The 14745-nt window shown below is 40.0% G+C and overlaps 1 protein-coding gene across 2 annotated transcripts in view; it reads left to right on the top strand.

The window, feature by feature from the left end:
• The window catches only part of LOC103534760 (sodium channel protein type 5 subunit alpha-like), a 167475-nt gene that overhangs the window by 144818 nt on the left and 7912 nt on the right, over positions 1-14745 (top strand). For both annotated transcript variants that reach the window (XM_030444105.1, XM_008500749.2), the window contains 2 exons: positions 3193-3315; positions 9070-9351. In XM_030444105.1, coding sequence (XP_030299965.1) covers positions 3193-3315; positions 9070-9351 — 405 coding nt within the window. The remainder of the gene's footprint in view (positions 1-3192; positions 3316-9069; positions 9352-14745) is intronic.

Consider the following 14745-nt stretch of genomic DNA (forward strand, 5'->3'; position numbering starts at 1 on the left):
TGGTAATTCTCCTATAAATAAAATTTGACGGGGATACCTTCAAAACCAACAGCAGAGCATTTAAACAAGTTGTCTCAAACTCAGTTCTGACTCCAGCCATGTAAATCATTGTCAAATATCACACAGGTTCATGGCCTAATCCTCTGAAGAGGTCTCTAATGCTGTGTAAATCTGTGTTAGGAGGACAGCAGCACCTGTGATGTGTTTCAGGGTGACATCTGTGGCACTCTAAAGAAAATGGTAACCCCACTGAGATCTAAAGTCTGACCTTTCAGGATTTGAGCAGAGCATCTTCAGCCTTAAGAGAAAAAGGAGTTACAGGATATAAATGCAGGAGGAAGAAGGGATCATGCAGGTACACACACCAAGGCATTTAGAAGATCTGACTTTCAGTCACTGTGGGTGATGCTAGCAGAGAAAGGTGCTGGGTGCTCTTTTATTTGATTGTTTTTATTTTTTAATCTCTACATTTGTTTTAGAGAAGAATGATCTTCCCTTGAAAATTGTGAGTGTAAAAATCTTGGTTTCTATCACTGTGCGTGCTGCCATTGAGATGTTTTTCTTGTACCTCCAGTCTTTCTGGATAGGGAGCTTCAAGGTTTTGTGGGGTTAAGGCCTTTCTCTGCACTAGGTTTTCCACCAAAGGCAGAAATAAGTCCTGCCGGGTTACTTCTATCAAGATATCTCAACAATTCCAGTTATATTATAGTTTTAAGACAACTTAGTTGAAGGGCTTAAGTGTAGAAGTATGCTGCAGATTTGCTTATCACTATTATACAAACCCTTCAGTGCTTTCTCCTGATTTAGACAACATTAAATCCATGGGGAGAGTGAATGGAAGGAGAAGGCTTTGGACTTTATGCTAATGAAGCTTCAGGGTACAGGATGTAATCAGGGTTGGTAAGAAGTAGAGAAGACAGAACATGGGGCTGCCTCAGTTTGGAAATGTCAGTGAGTTTATGGTGGTTTTAAAGTCAAACTAAGGTTTTTGTTCTCAAATGTGAGCATTAACTGAGGATTGAAAGAGGTAATACTAAAGAAGATATGTCGAATCTGTAGGAATTACTTCCTGCAAAGTATCTTCTTAGGGTGCTGATGTCACAGGTTCAGATCTTCTTTTCTTAGAGATGGAAGCAAAGGTTTCACTTGTGATTTTTATCTCCCCACTGTCTGAGGGTTCTAAGACATTACACAATGATTCCAGTCTACCTGTCTATTGTAATGTCCTTACAGCACATTCACTACTAAAATGCAGAAGTGTTTATCAAAACCTTCCTTTCCGCATCAGCTGCTGAGTCTGCACACAGGAGGTGAGTTTGTGTCACACCTTGTTAAGGAGTGACATGTTAAAGTGTGACAGTCAGCCTCTGTGCCACTTCATTGTCTGCAAAGCTGGGCTGTCTTATCCCAGCAAATATCCAGCCCACTGCAGCCAGCCCGGGCTTGATGTCTCTGAGACCTCCTGCCCTTAGGCTTACTGTCACCCACATGCCACAAGAAAGCCATCAATTGATAAATAATTTAACAAATTGAGCAAGTTTTACAAAGATGCTTAGCTGGGCAGACAGCACTGGTGCAGAAATGAATGCATACTCAGGAAAAAGTTTGCCCCACAAAGGACACTGGCTTGAAACTTAGGGGACCAGGCTTGTCTTAGCCTGCTTTGTCATAAACCTTTTATGTGATGCTGGACTGGTCAGCCAGCAGTAGGGTGCAGAGGAAAAATCATCCTATGATTAGGATCATCCGAATGAATAGGAAGATTTCCCACTGGAGCTGGTTGGGTTTATGGGGAACCCAGAATTTCCTGCTACATTAGGTGCCAATTTTTATACAGAGTAGAAGAATCCCTGGTTTTAGGCTTATATTCTATCTGTAAAATGGCAACAAAGCACATTCCTTCCAGGTAAGCCTTGCATACTTATAATAGTGAGCATGGATAACCCAACAGCACAATAACTGAGGCTGTGAAAACACCTAAGGTAATATGAGAGTGAGGGAAGTGTGATGAGCAATATGCAAAGGTCTCTTTCTTCTAAGAAAATAAAATAATGTGACTATTTATTTTGGTTCTTTTTAAAATATATGCAAATTGGCATGGTAGCTGTGGTGTTGGAGATCTGTTTGTTTCTCACTTGCTGCTCAGTAAGAGCTCAGGCTGTGAACAGGGATTTGAGTGTGCAAACCCTACTTACTCCATGTGTTTGTTCATCTGACCCATAACCTCCACTGCCATTTGGTTCATCCAGACTGCAGTCCTGTGCCTGATAGCATCCACATTTCTGTGGATCCACATGATGGGTGTTACAAAAGCTCTGAAAACATGAAGAGCATTGAAAGACCTCCAGATTTGGAATAAGGTAGTTTATTTCAAAGAAATAGTATTTGAGAGCTATGAACCTTGATGTTGAGCACCTGTCAAGTTTCTTGCTCCCTTAGAGGCTGCACAGAAAGCAGAAAAAGTGAAAAAGTGCAGAATTAAAGTCATGTAGAGCATTATTTTAGAGTCTATGATATAAAGTCACATCCATCAGCAATCTAGAAGGTTGGTTTCTAATCAGTAAGTTGAAGATCAGTAATTGAATGATAACACTAAAATCTTCTATCTTTGCTGGAAATGATGAGATTATAGAGGTGCTTTCATCTAGAAAGCCCTAAACTGTAACAACTCTTTGAGGCATCATATTTACAGTAGTGGATGACACAAACACCTTGAGGAGTGAACAAGAAACTTACAGCATGGGCATCACAGCCTGGTGGCTTTGTAATGGTGATCTCCTTTCTCATCCACATAGTGCAGCCTGGTGTTAAGAGGATTTTTGTGTGCTCACTTAGAAGAAATCTGACATCTTTGAAAGTCTATTTCTATAAATTTTGCATTAACATGGAAGCAAAGGTTTGGTGAACTGGTAGGAGTTCTGTATACATGTAGATGTAAGAACCTTCTTTTTTCTATGTTGGTCTAATTTAATGGTTTCCATTTAAGGGTTTTTTTGTTTCTTTGTTAGTTTTGGAGGGTTTTGTTGTTTTATTTTATTTTGTTTTGTTTTATTTTGTTTTGTTTTGTTTTTTCCCACTGTTCCAGCTGTTTCCAACTAACCAGCTGTTTATTTTCAGGAAAGAAAGTCAGAGAGAAGGAAAATGGCTGGACCCTACTAACAAATTGGGTTTTTGCTTTGTGTCTCCATTCAGGTCTCTTTGGTAAGCCTCATAGCCAATACTCTTGGATACTCTGAGATGGGTCCCATTAAATCCCTCAGGACCCTCCGAGCCCTGCGACCACTAAGAGCATTGTCACGATTTGAAGGGATGAGGGTAAGAATAGATAAAGTATTGATCAGAGCTCCACTGGCATTGACCATGAAACAAGGAACAGCTGTACGTGGTTTTGTCTTCATCTTTTCTGCCAAAGGAAATGAATGATAATGCTGTATCAAACCAAAAAAAATCCAAAATCCTTCCTTTGTCTTGATTGCAATTGTATCGTTACAGCTTTATCCTCTGGTGGATTTAATGATAAACTAATCCTGCTGCCTAGCTTGTCATATTCTGTTTTAAAAAACATCTTTTTGGCTGAGGAAGCATCTGGCTGACAATTACCTTTCAATTATAAGGCGTATCAGGGGAATAACCAAGCTGCAAGTTTGCTCTCTGCTTTTGGCATGTATTAAAATGAGACTGACTGGGAAAGTTCTTAAGGACTTTTTTACTAATAATTAAAGCAAAAACTGGAAATGCTGAAGAGAGGGAAGGGAAAGCAAATGAATGATTGTATAAAATCTTTCCTTTGAACAGAACACAGTTTCCATATGGAATGTCAGGATTAGTATTAAAACTATGTAGCTTGTGTTTGTTTCTCTATCTTAGCATCCATCTCTTCCTCTTCTGCATTCCTCTGCTGGCAGGGCTATATCCACACAGCATACCTGGTTATTTGTTAAGCCTGCCTGCTACACTAATCAATTCTTGTCTAGATAAGCACTTTTAACTCCTTGAGCCATGCATGATTTGTAGATGATGGCAACTCTGTTCTGTATGAGCCCAGGTTACTGCTAGTCTTGCAGATTTCATAGCAAGATAAAGCAAATCTGTGACAAGCTTGCACATAAAGCAACTTAAGTTGTCTGAGGACTCTCTCCCAAGACTCTCTCTCTACTAGGCCAATGAAAATGCTGCAAGTTTCATGCTGAGGTATATTGAAGGGAAAGCTTTCTTGTAAATAACATTTTGGTCTGAATCATCAGTGATTAAAAGTGTGTGGTTCATGCAATAAGCACCCAAACCTCAATTGTTTTGTTCACTACACTCTTCTGCAAACTCAGGCAATATTTTACAGTTATTCACAAAATAAAACAGAAGCAACCTTCAGATCTTCATCTGGCATAAGGTGATGGTGCACTACTGACATTAACTGAATCTCTCACCCCTATGTCATCTAATGACTTCACTCCAAGTCTTTATTAAACATATGTAAATTGAGCAAACACTAATATCAGCAAAAGCTGCATTAGTTTAACACAAATCAATTAACTCCCAAATCAATTTAAATCTGGCTTATGAAGGCTTAGCTTCTGCTGCTGGATTTTCAAGTTCGTGTGAAACCCCTTTAACATATTCTAAGCTGACATAAGAATGTTCACTGGTGACTTTGCATCAGTTTAACAAAATTGGATTTGGGCAGACTAGCCCAAGGTACCAAAAAATTGAGTCTGAAATAGGAAAGAAATGGCTTGAAAAACATCTCTCTCTGAGAACAGGAAGAGGTTAGCTTGGTGGAGAACATACATGGCACAAACATGTACATCAGCCCAGCAATATTCCTTTTTATCATTGTCATGCTTGTAGCCCCCCTTGATCCCTTTCCTTCCCTGTATCCTTGCTGCAGCTGAAATATATTCAGTGTTTCTGAGCTATTGGAGGTAGTGAATTAGCTTGTAAACAATGATGAAGGGTAATTGAGAATACGTGCTATTGGAAAATCAAATAATTTTATTTTTAGTTTGTATAACTACACTTAACTTGACTAGGGACAGTTAGACCTTTCATTATTAGGAGTTCATATGCTCCAAAATGCACAGGAAAATTGCCAGCGCAGTGATGGATTAAATAATGATAATACTGAGAAGTAAACAGTGACAGTAAGAAAACAATAATAGTTTGTTCTGTTCTGATGTCTTTTTCTCATATAACTAAGAGATCTCTGCATGGTTAGAACAGGAACAAGAAAGTTCTTGTTTGTACTGCAGTAAGAGACTTACCTCATTGGTGCTGCACCTAAATTTTGGAAATGGTTGGTTCTGAGGCAAGGGCACGGAACAGCACTTGGATGGCCAAGAGGACCTGCTACCATCAACTTCAGTCCTTTCCCTGTCTTTGATCAGGCTGGAACCTGTCTGAGTTTGATAACAGTCTCATCAGCTCCCATCCTATGAGAGGTCTGCAAAGTAGGCCTAAACTTCTGCCATCCCACTGCTCTGTCCTCCCAAAATGACCCCATTAAGACCAGTATCTCACCTGACAGATACTGTAGGCCCTGGAGGTGCCATGCACATTCCACTGCCCTGCCTCACCCACCCCTTTCCCAGACATATTAAACCCCAGTGTAAATTAACTTAGGTCTGCCTGTCCCCAGTTACCAAGTCTCCCATGTCTCCTCATTTGCTGTCCAGCAGGGAATTATTGCAAAGGTGCCACTTCCCAGCAAGTTTCTACTCAGCAAGGGAGGTTACTGGAATATTTTTAAAAGGATGAGTGGGATGATGCTAGACCTTTTAATGTGAAAATGATACCAGGCAAAGTCATGGTGAGGCTGCTACAAGATACATGCAGGAAAGGAATAGCATAATTAATGCTAGGTAGCAAGATTTCAGGGGAATAGTTCTTGTAAAACTGATACGGTCCTTTGATTTGATTACAAATTATGCTGATGACAGTTACAGTGCTGATATAATATCCTTAGATTTCAGTGAGGAATCTGATACCATGGGACCTGCTGATGAAAACACAAGCTCTGTATCAAGCCAAGTAAACATATTTTAAATTAATTTTAAAAGGGTGATGGATCTCCAAAAGTAATTCTAAATAGTGATGACACTGTAAATTCAATGATGAGTGTGTCAGGGAGAGGGGTCGGTCAGAATAAGAACTGTCCTTAATCTGGACTTTAACAGCATCTGGAACAAAATATCAAATCTTTGCTGACACCACACAAAGTGAGCGGAGCAGTAAGTGATATAAGGGATAAGGGAATTATAGGGACTGATCCCAGGGAAAACCAGATCAGTTGTACAACATGCATTTTAATAAAACCCCAGACATCATGCACCTCAGGAGGAGGAAAAGTAGGTCATTCTGGGGGACATTTCTTGGAAAACAGCAGCTAAGAAGGACTTAGGGATCAGGATGGCTGTTTAACAGGACATGAGCTTTTGGACAGGTCCAATAAATGAGGTGGGTAATGCAATCCCTCAGCATGCAGGTAAAAAACTCAGCAAGGGGAGGGAGAGGGCACTGCTTCAGCAGTGGAATTCCAGCAGACTGCTGGAAATGGGGTTTCAAAAATGGGAAAGTCTCTGCAGGGAGCTACAAACATAATTAGAAATCTGAAGGAACCATGGCAGTTAGAAAGAAGTTCTGAATTTTTTAATTACCCACAGCAGTGATCAGTGGTAACTCACCCACAGTGAAGACAGGGATGATAGGAGATGTCTAAAAGAAGGTGTCTAGTACCTCAAGTTCAACAAATTCAACCTAAAAATACAATACCTGTTTCTAACAGAGAGAGCAAAGGACACCAGGACTAGATTGATTCCTAATAATTTTTTCCCCTTATTTCAAATCATGACACAGTAAATTAGATGTCTTCACAAAAGCTGTGCCCAGGCTTGTCTAGGAAATACAGCCTGGGCCTGGATTACTGTAGGAAGCCTGGTGGGCTCTGCTGTCTCAAAGGGAAATTAATCCATGGTGTGAGTCTATTCTGAATACAAATTCAGAATTAGCTTCAGCTGAGGAGGGGGCCCATGAGTTCAGGAGAGCTTGGTGCCAGGCACAGGCATTGCTGTGCCTTAGGGCAGGGGATGTCTCAGTTTCTAGGCTGTCCCTAAAGAAGTCACCTGGAAGGGGGTTTCTCCTATAAGGGTATTGATGGAAATCAAGAGGTAGGAAACCTTTTCTTACACATATATATATACATTGCTGTCCCTAGAAATTCAGACCTTTCCATGGCAAGGCTAAACTTTTAACATGAGTTTATGATAATGAATTGCCTTTCTGTATTCAGGGCTTTAATTCCTCTCCCTTTTCTCAGTGCAAATCAGGAGTGGTCCCAGCAGACCAAACAGCATCACTCTGGTGTAAGAGCAGAAGTAGTGAGAGAAGAATGAAACCCCCTGTTAATAATTCATTCAGAGGGGATTTGCTCCAGCCTGATGTCATATTTTGTTATCTACAAGCCACTGAATTCACTTCAGCAGAACTAAAAAAGCAGGATGCAGGCATGGCCATCGCTTGCACTGCTGAAACCATGTGATGTAAGCATGGTGGCTTCATGCTGCATGGATTAAAATTGAACAAAAATACTGTTCTGCATAGCAGTAAATGGAATGCTACCTTGAAAAGGGCCAAGGTTATATCCAAATGAGCCCCTGATATGAAAATTATTTGTCATTTTCGTTAACACAGTTTGTTTGGTCTTAAGGCAATGAAGTTAGCAATTGATTAACATCCAAACAAAGATAAAATTAGAAAATAAATAAAAAGAAGAAGACAACATTGAAAAGTCATCAGGAATCAGTCTATACAGAGGAAAAAGAAGAAAAGAAAACACAATTTTAAAAAAAAAAATTGGTCAAGCAGCTTTTCCTGTGTGAAAATTAGCTTTATTCATAAATGCACAAAAATATAAATTCCGATTTTGAAAGCTCTCCATAATTTTGTATTGTATATTGTAGATGAAGCAGCTGCTATACATATATGAAAACCATTTCACCCATCCGGTTATTTTTCTTCCTCAGCAATGCAAAAATGATGAGGAAACCAATGTTACATTATTAGCTTGTCAGAAAATTGGACACTAATATAAGAGAAAATAAGAGCTGACATTTCCCATAATCAGATTCACAATTGAATAAAACTTAATTTTTATGGATCAATATCACCTTGTCTCAGTTTCAGAAATGTAGATGGTAAAGAGGAAGAGCTCAGTGTCTGCCTACCAGATTTTAATCTCCAAAGCATGAGACAGACATGGAGGCAAATTCATGTTGTGGGGCTGATGTCTACAGCAGTTCTGTCAGGGAGCTTTGCCTGGACTGTGCAATGGGGGCATCTCCAAAACAATGGGTTTGGAGAAATATTGCTGACAAAGGAAGGGAAAATTGCATCTTGTGTTAGTGTGCTCCCCTCAGAAAATGTAGAATTTTGCACAGGGGTTTACAGCCCTCGCCTGGGTTGGTTTGTAAGAATTATACAGCATGTAATGAAAAAAATAATGCTTTTTTTCAAATTAGAAGGGTTTAACTGTTTCAATTATGCATGCTGATCAGATGGAAAGTTGGCTTAGTACAGTATGTCTCAAATAAGTTATTATTTAAATAAGCAAAAATTACCACAGCTAGAATTCACATCCCAAGGACTATGGAGACCTGAGTTCAGTAAAATGTTTCAGAAAACTTTTTTTGGTCTATTTTGAGACAGTGTGATGTGCCCCAGCCATTTCCAGTTAATCATATGATTATTAGAGATGGTTTGACTGGAGTGTGGTATCCAGTAGGATCTGAGAGGTCATAATGACTTTGCAGATTGCTCCTGAATTAAGATTCCTCTTGAAAAAAAATCCTCACATAAGTGGGATGCCAACAGATTAGCTCTTTGGTTACAAAAGGAAAAAAATAGTCATTTGTGAAGCCTTTAATGGTGGTCTGGCTCCACAGGCAGTGTTAGTAGTTTTCCACCTGTCACCATCTGAGGGTTCAGCCTAGTTAATCAAAGGTGCACAGCAGCTTGCTAGCAAAGTGTCTGGGTAAGTGTTGACAATAATTCTGCTTTTTCTTTCCTGTTTCACCTAAGGTGGTTGTCAATGCCCTCGTGGGAGCCATCCCTTCCATCATGAATGTTCTCCTCGTCTGCCTCATCTTCTGGCTCATCTTTAGTATCATGGGAGTGAACCTGTTTGCCGGGAAGTTTGGGAAGTGCATTAATAAGACAGAAGGAGATATGCCTTTGGACTCTAAAATCATCAACAACATGAGTGACTGTATACTCTACAATGTGTCAGGGACGTTTTACTGGACGAAAGTTAAAGTTAACTTTGATAATGTTGGTGCTGGGTACCTGGCTCTGCTACAAGTGGTAAGTCTGACCACCAGAAACTAATGATAAATGCTGCTTCTTCCCTTTGAAACTGTCTGCTTATAGGCTAAGGTTAACCTCAATACTTTTCTAGGGTTTTCAGCCTTACCCATCAGGGGAAATCTTTTCCTCAAGTGTACATGAACCATATTTGGCCCAGAGATGTTTATGGCAGCTTCTTGTTTTAATTTGGGTTTCTAGTGCATCACTAATATAGTCCCTCTGGGAAATTATTAGACTCTTGAGGTGAATTAAAGGTTATTTTGTCAATATTGTAATCCAGAACAAAGTTTAATTCCAGAAACAAACTTCATGGTTCTGTTCATGCAGACAGAGTGCACTTGCTGTCCTGAATGCCTGGGACTTCACTACTCCTTGCTGGGGGAAAATGAAGTGACAGAACCTTCAGTTATTGCATAAAGCTGGATTCATGGAGGATTCTTAATTTACAGTCCTCTGTACAACTTCCATGGAAATGTTTCAGGAGGGCACTGGTGCCTCTCATTCTGTTTCCTCACCTCATTTCCATCTTCTAAAGATAAGGCATGAGGCTGAACCTGACTATGAAATGTGTTGGCGATCAAAGATGATGGCAGCATTTGATCTATAAAGACAGAAATAAGCTGTTTTGACAAGCTTTTCCAGCAGAAAATGTACAACATGGATAAAGAGGTTGTGTGCACAGAGATTTCCTGTGTTGTGACACAGCACAACTGAATGGAGAGAACCACAGGGGACTCCATCTTCTTGTCTAGGCTCAGCTGCTGGACTGCTGAGTGATTTTAGACAAATTACTTTGTGTTTGAGTTCCACGGGGCCCTCATGTGAAACTATGGTAATGATACTTATTTCTGTTGTTCCAAATTTGCTCTGAAGCCCAGTGATGACAAGGGCTGGATACAGACTAGGAGTCCTTGTTGTGGTGGATTTTATATGCACAGAGTGAAAGAAATTCCTTGCCACATCCTTGGATAGGGAGGCTGGTGTCTTGAAGTGCCTGTGATGGCATTCCTTGCTTCTGGAATAAAAACCTACATTCTGGGAGCTCAATTCACTTTTCCTATACAGACATCTACCTTTTGCAATGTGGTAGGGCTCTGCTTCAGACCCCATCTTTCCTTCTAAGAGGACATGACCCTGCCACAGGTCCCTCATCAGATCTGTCAGCTCTTCTCCTTCCCATGATGCAAACCTGTTTTCTCCTAGAATTCTTTTCCTCTGTCACAGGTACCTATAATAGGGAGGGAAATGGGAAGGCAACATCACCTTCATATAATAGGTCCATGAAGCAGCTTTCCTTTCTTGTAGAAATGTTTTTCCTTATGTACTCTGTTCCTGGTACACAGGCTCTTGAGTTTGAGATCTTCTGACCACTATCCATTGAGTCTTTACTTTCATACCCTCTGGAAAGCAGAAATGTTTGAGTGGGCACAAGCACTTTTAGTTCATTCCACGACATAGAGGTGAACTTGCTGAGACAAAGAACTTTAATCTTTTCCGTGTAATTATGGTATTCATCTCACTCATGCAGGGTTAATTAATTCACTTAATAACATCTTTGATTCAATTTTTCATTGCTTTCTTTGTCTTTTTTTGAATATCAAATCCAGCTGAGCAAAAATTTCCAGGTTTAAAATACTATGCCTCACCTGAAGCTTCTTATCTCCTCCATGACTGCATAACAGATGCCTACTTTAGTGGGAAACCTCCATCAGAACAATTGTTATTCCTTCACACTTTCTTTTATAAGACTCAAGCTCCAGCCTTCTAAAAATCTGCAGCTTTTCATAACTTGGCCTTGCCTAGGGAGTATCCTGAAGCAGTGTCTTCTACTGTTCTGCAGTACCAGTTCCTGAGCTCTGGACACTGGTGATACTGGTTGCATTGAGCAGATGGGAACCATCTTTTGTTGTGATCAGTGATGGTAGCACAAACATAACTGGTTGTAAGGTGGATCTCAGCATGTTTATGAAGGGATGGTCTAGTGCTGCTATTTTTCTGTTGAAAATGGGCTTGATGGCCCTGCAGGTTACATTCAGACTTGTGATCCTCATGATCTAGCAGAGAAGTAATTTTTCCTGTTGTAGAAGTACAAAAGCAGTGCCATAAATGTAGAATCTGCACGTGCTAGACAAACTGGTTTTGGCAAGAAATGAGGGAGCCCTAAATCCTTGCTCAGCTTGTATGGCAGGTGCTGGCTGCTTCTTCCAGTTGGAAGAACAGGAGCTGGATGCCATTAGGGGATTGATTTAAATTCCATCCTGCACCTGGAGCTCTTACATCTTAGGCAATGAAGTGTAAAGATGACACCCACAGAGAAGGGGTCCAAACATCTGGATCTCTTTTGCCAGACTCCAGCTTAAGGAGTGTCTGTTACAGGTGTTTCTTGCCAAACATCCTCCACATGGGGTCACATTTCATGAGCAAATTGCCAGAGGAATTGCAGGGGATCAGTTAACAGCTCAGCTCTCCTAAGGAGAGAGATCCATGGATGCTGACACAGTGCATGGCAATGATGAGCTAAGCATCTTGGTTGCAACCCTCAGGGAACCCAAATATGAGCTTTTAAGTGGGATTTGTCTTTTGACTGTTGACATTTTCAGCTGCTGCAACACACTCTTCAAATGGCTCAGAAGTTACCTTTGGATGTCTGAATGTGTCTGAAAATCCAAATGGAAATATGTAAACCCAATCTGTCTGCCTCATGTTCCACCTACACTTCCACAGCATCCCTGAAAGAAATGAGAAGTCTCTACTATGGAAACTTTACTACTTTCCAGAGGCAAACTTTCTGACAATGTAATTGGGAACTGCATGAAACTTTTACCAAATATCCTTTGCTCTTTTCCTACCTGGTTTAAGATCTCTCATGTTATTCTGAAGAAACTACTTTGGATGAATTAATCTGAGAAAACATTCATTTGAGGTGGTCAGCCAAGTTTCAAGCTTCTCCAACTAATAAATGGGCTGTCTCACAAGAGGTTACTAACATGGGAGGTAGTTTCTGCCCACCCTACAAGCAAGAGAAATGTCTCATTCACAGGGATGAAAAGATCTTTATTATCATGAATTTTTAATTTTCAAGAAGGATGATTCACTCTTCTGAGAATTTAACAGCCTTAACACCCTAATATACTAGGAAAAAAATAATTGCTATGACCCAGGGCTTCAGTAATGCTTTTTTTATATTCCTAAAATTTCTTTGCAGGTCACAGCACCTATGTTGTATAAATCTGAATTTGAGCTGAAGAAAGAAATATCTAAATTTCCAGTAGGAGTTTTGCATTTCCTTTGCAGAACCCTTCCCCTCGTGCTCACCTCCACATTTTGTTTTGCAACATATCCTGAAATCTCAGCAATCTGTTGAAGAGCACCAAGGCAAAAAGTGATCTTCATGCAGCATCTGCCTTGCTTGGAGAAGTTCTCCTTGTACAGGAATAGACTTTTATTTATTATGTCCTACAATTCCTTGTCACTCTGAGGCTTCAGATAAGGAAAGGCCAAGATAGCAGAAGCACTCCTACACCAGTACAACAACCAGGAGCTGTAGAGTTAAATCAACTCCCTCATGCCAGGTTCAAAGTCACAACTGAGCTAATAAATCAGCTACAAAATGGTCATGAGACAGGACAGTGTGTCTAAAGTTACTGAGTTATATGATCTCTTGCACTTCTGTAAACTGTAATGCTAGAGTTTACTTTCACTGGGGATGCAAAATGTGCAAAAAAATCAGTATGGCTCTGAACAAGTGATACATTGCTACTCTGGGGTAGACTCCTCTGTGTTTACAAATGTCAGGAGTAAGTAGTATTTCTGTGAAGATTTACTTGTGGAAATTAAAAAGGAGAATAGGCAGTTCCCTTGGATTCCATGTAGCCCAGCAGAGTGCAGATGTCTGGGGTGCTCTGGTGTGCCCATTGTTTGGTGGTGCCCTCCCCAGCAAGTGCTCTTAATGCAAAATAATAATAAAAAGAATGTTCAGTAGAAAATTCCTGCTGTTTTGTAATTGGATAAACTGAAAAATTCAACAGAAAAGCCAGCAGATAGTGGAGGTGTACTTAAATACATGGAGTCTGACTCTCCCGTTGGTGCCTCTGTTTTAGCTTTCAGAAGTTTCTCTCGCCAATAGCAGTGCTTTAAAAAGCATTTCAGAAATCCAAAGACTGGTATTTCTGCTGTCAAAAGCAGCCATATTTATTGCACTATTGCAGTCCTTTTCTAGGAAAAAAATTCAACTTGCAGATTTAGAGCTTGTTTTATTTTAAGGCACCACTGTGTTCTACACTAAATGCTTTGAAGGCAGCGAATGACATCCCACCTAACCTCCTCCCCACTAATTTCCTGCATTGCTGCTCTGACCAGCAGTCATATAACAAAATGTAATCCCACCCCAAGATGAGTTTATCAATAGATAATCTCCTCACATGACAGTTTCAGTAGAAAATGGTGTTTCTCTGGACAGCTTCCAGGCAGGATAATATCACAAACACTCCCATGAAGATTTTGTCACTTCCTTATCCAGTGTGTAAGTGGTTACTAATTCCAGATAAATAATTTCTTTCCCCAGTGTTATATTTCTTTCATTCTCAGTATCCCGTACCCTCTGCAGAAGAAGTGTCTAGGGAAGCTTTCCAGAAGCCTTGTGGATTTTTAATTCTCTTAATTGTGGACAACTGGGAAAAACAGAAAATGACAGTACTTCATTCTCTTACTGTTTATTTTTGTCAGATCACTTCATCATCTGTTATCTCTACAAACCTGTATGCCTTGCAGTTGAGTCTCTTGTGTCTGTGGTATACATCAAGGGGTAAAATAGCTACTCAAAAGAAGAGATTTCCTCCCAAGTGGGAGAAAAGTACTGGCTAAGATCATACAGGTTTGTGCCACAAGAAGAATTTTTTGTTTCATCCCATCCACCCTCTCTGAATGTCACTTTGAGCTGAAAACTGTAAGCATCTGTAATGACACCAGGAAAATTTTCATCAGATTAGAAAGAGAACAGCAAAAAAGGAAAATATTAGAACAGTAAAGTACTATCAGCATGAGAGGTTCAAATAATTCTTTGTTTCAATAGAAACTGCTGATAATTCCTATAAACACTTTACATCTAAACTGTTTTTTACCACACAGGGCAATAGAGTAGATTTTCCAAAAGACTGTGATTTTGAGTGTTTAATCTCTTTCAACCAGTAGGTAAAAATGAAAAATCTTTCAAATACTATTTTATGTATACTTTGATGAGAAATATGGTTGACCTCTTGTAAAACATTTTCCATTGCCTCAGTAGCCTTCAGAGGGACATGGGAAGGCAACATTACCTCCAGGATTTAATTAGTACAGAGTATGTAGAATGGAGCATTTAAAAAAAAAGCTGGATGCCCCTAGCTCAACACA

This window comes from Calypte anna, chromosome 2 (assembly GCF_003957555.1).
Source record: "Calypte anna isolate BGI_N300 chromosome 2, bCalAnn1_v1.p, whole genome shotgun sequence".
NCBI classification, from domain to species: Eukaryota; Metazoa; Chordata; class Aves; order Apodiformes; family Trochilidae; genus Calypte; species Calypte anna.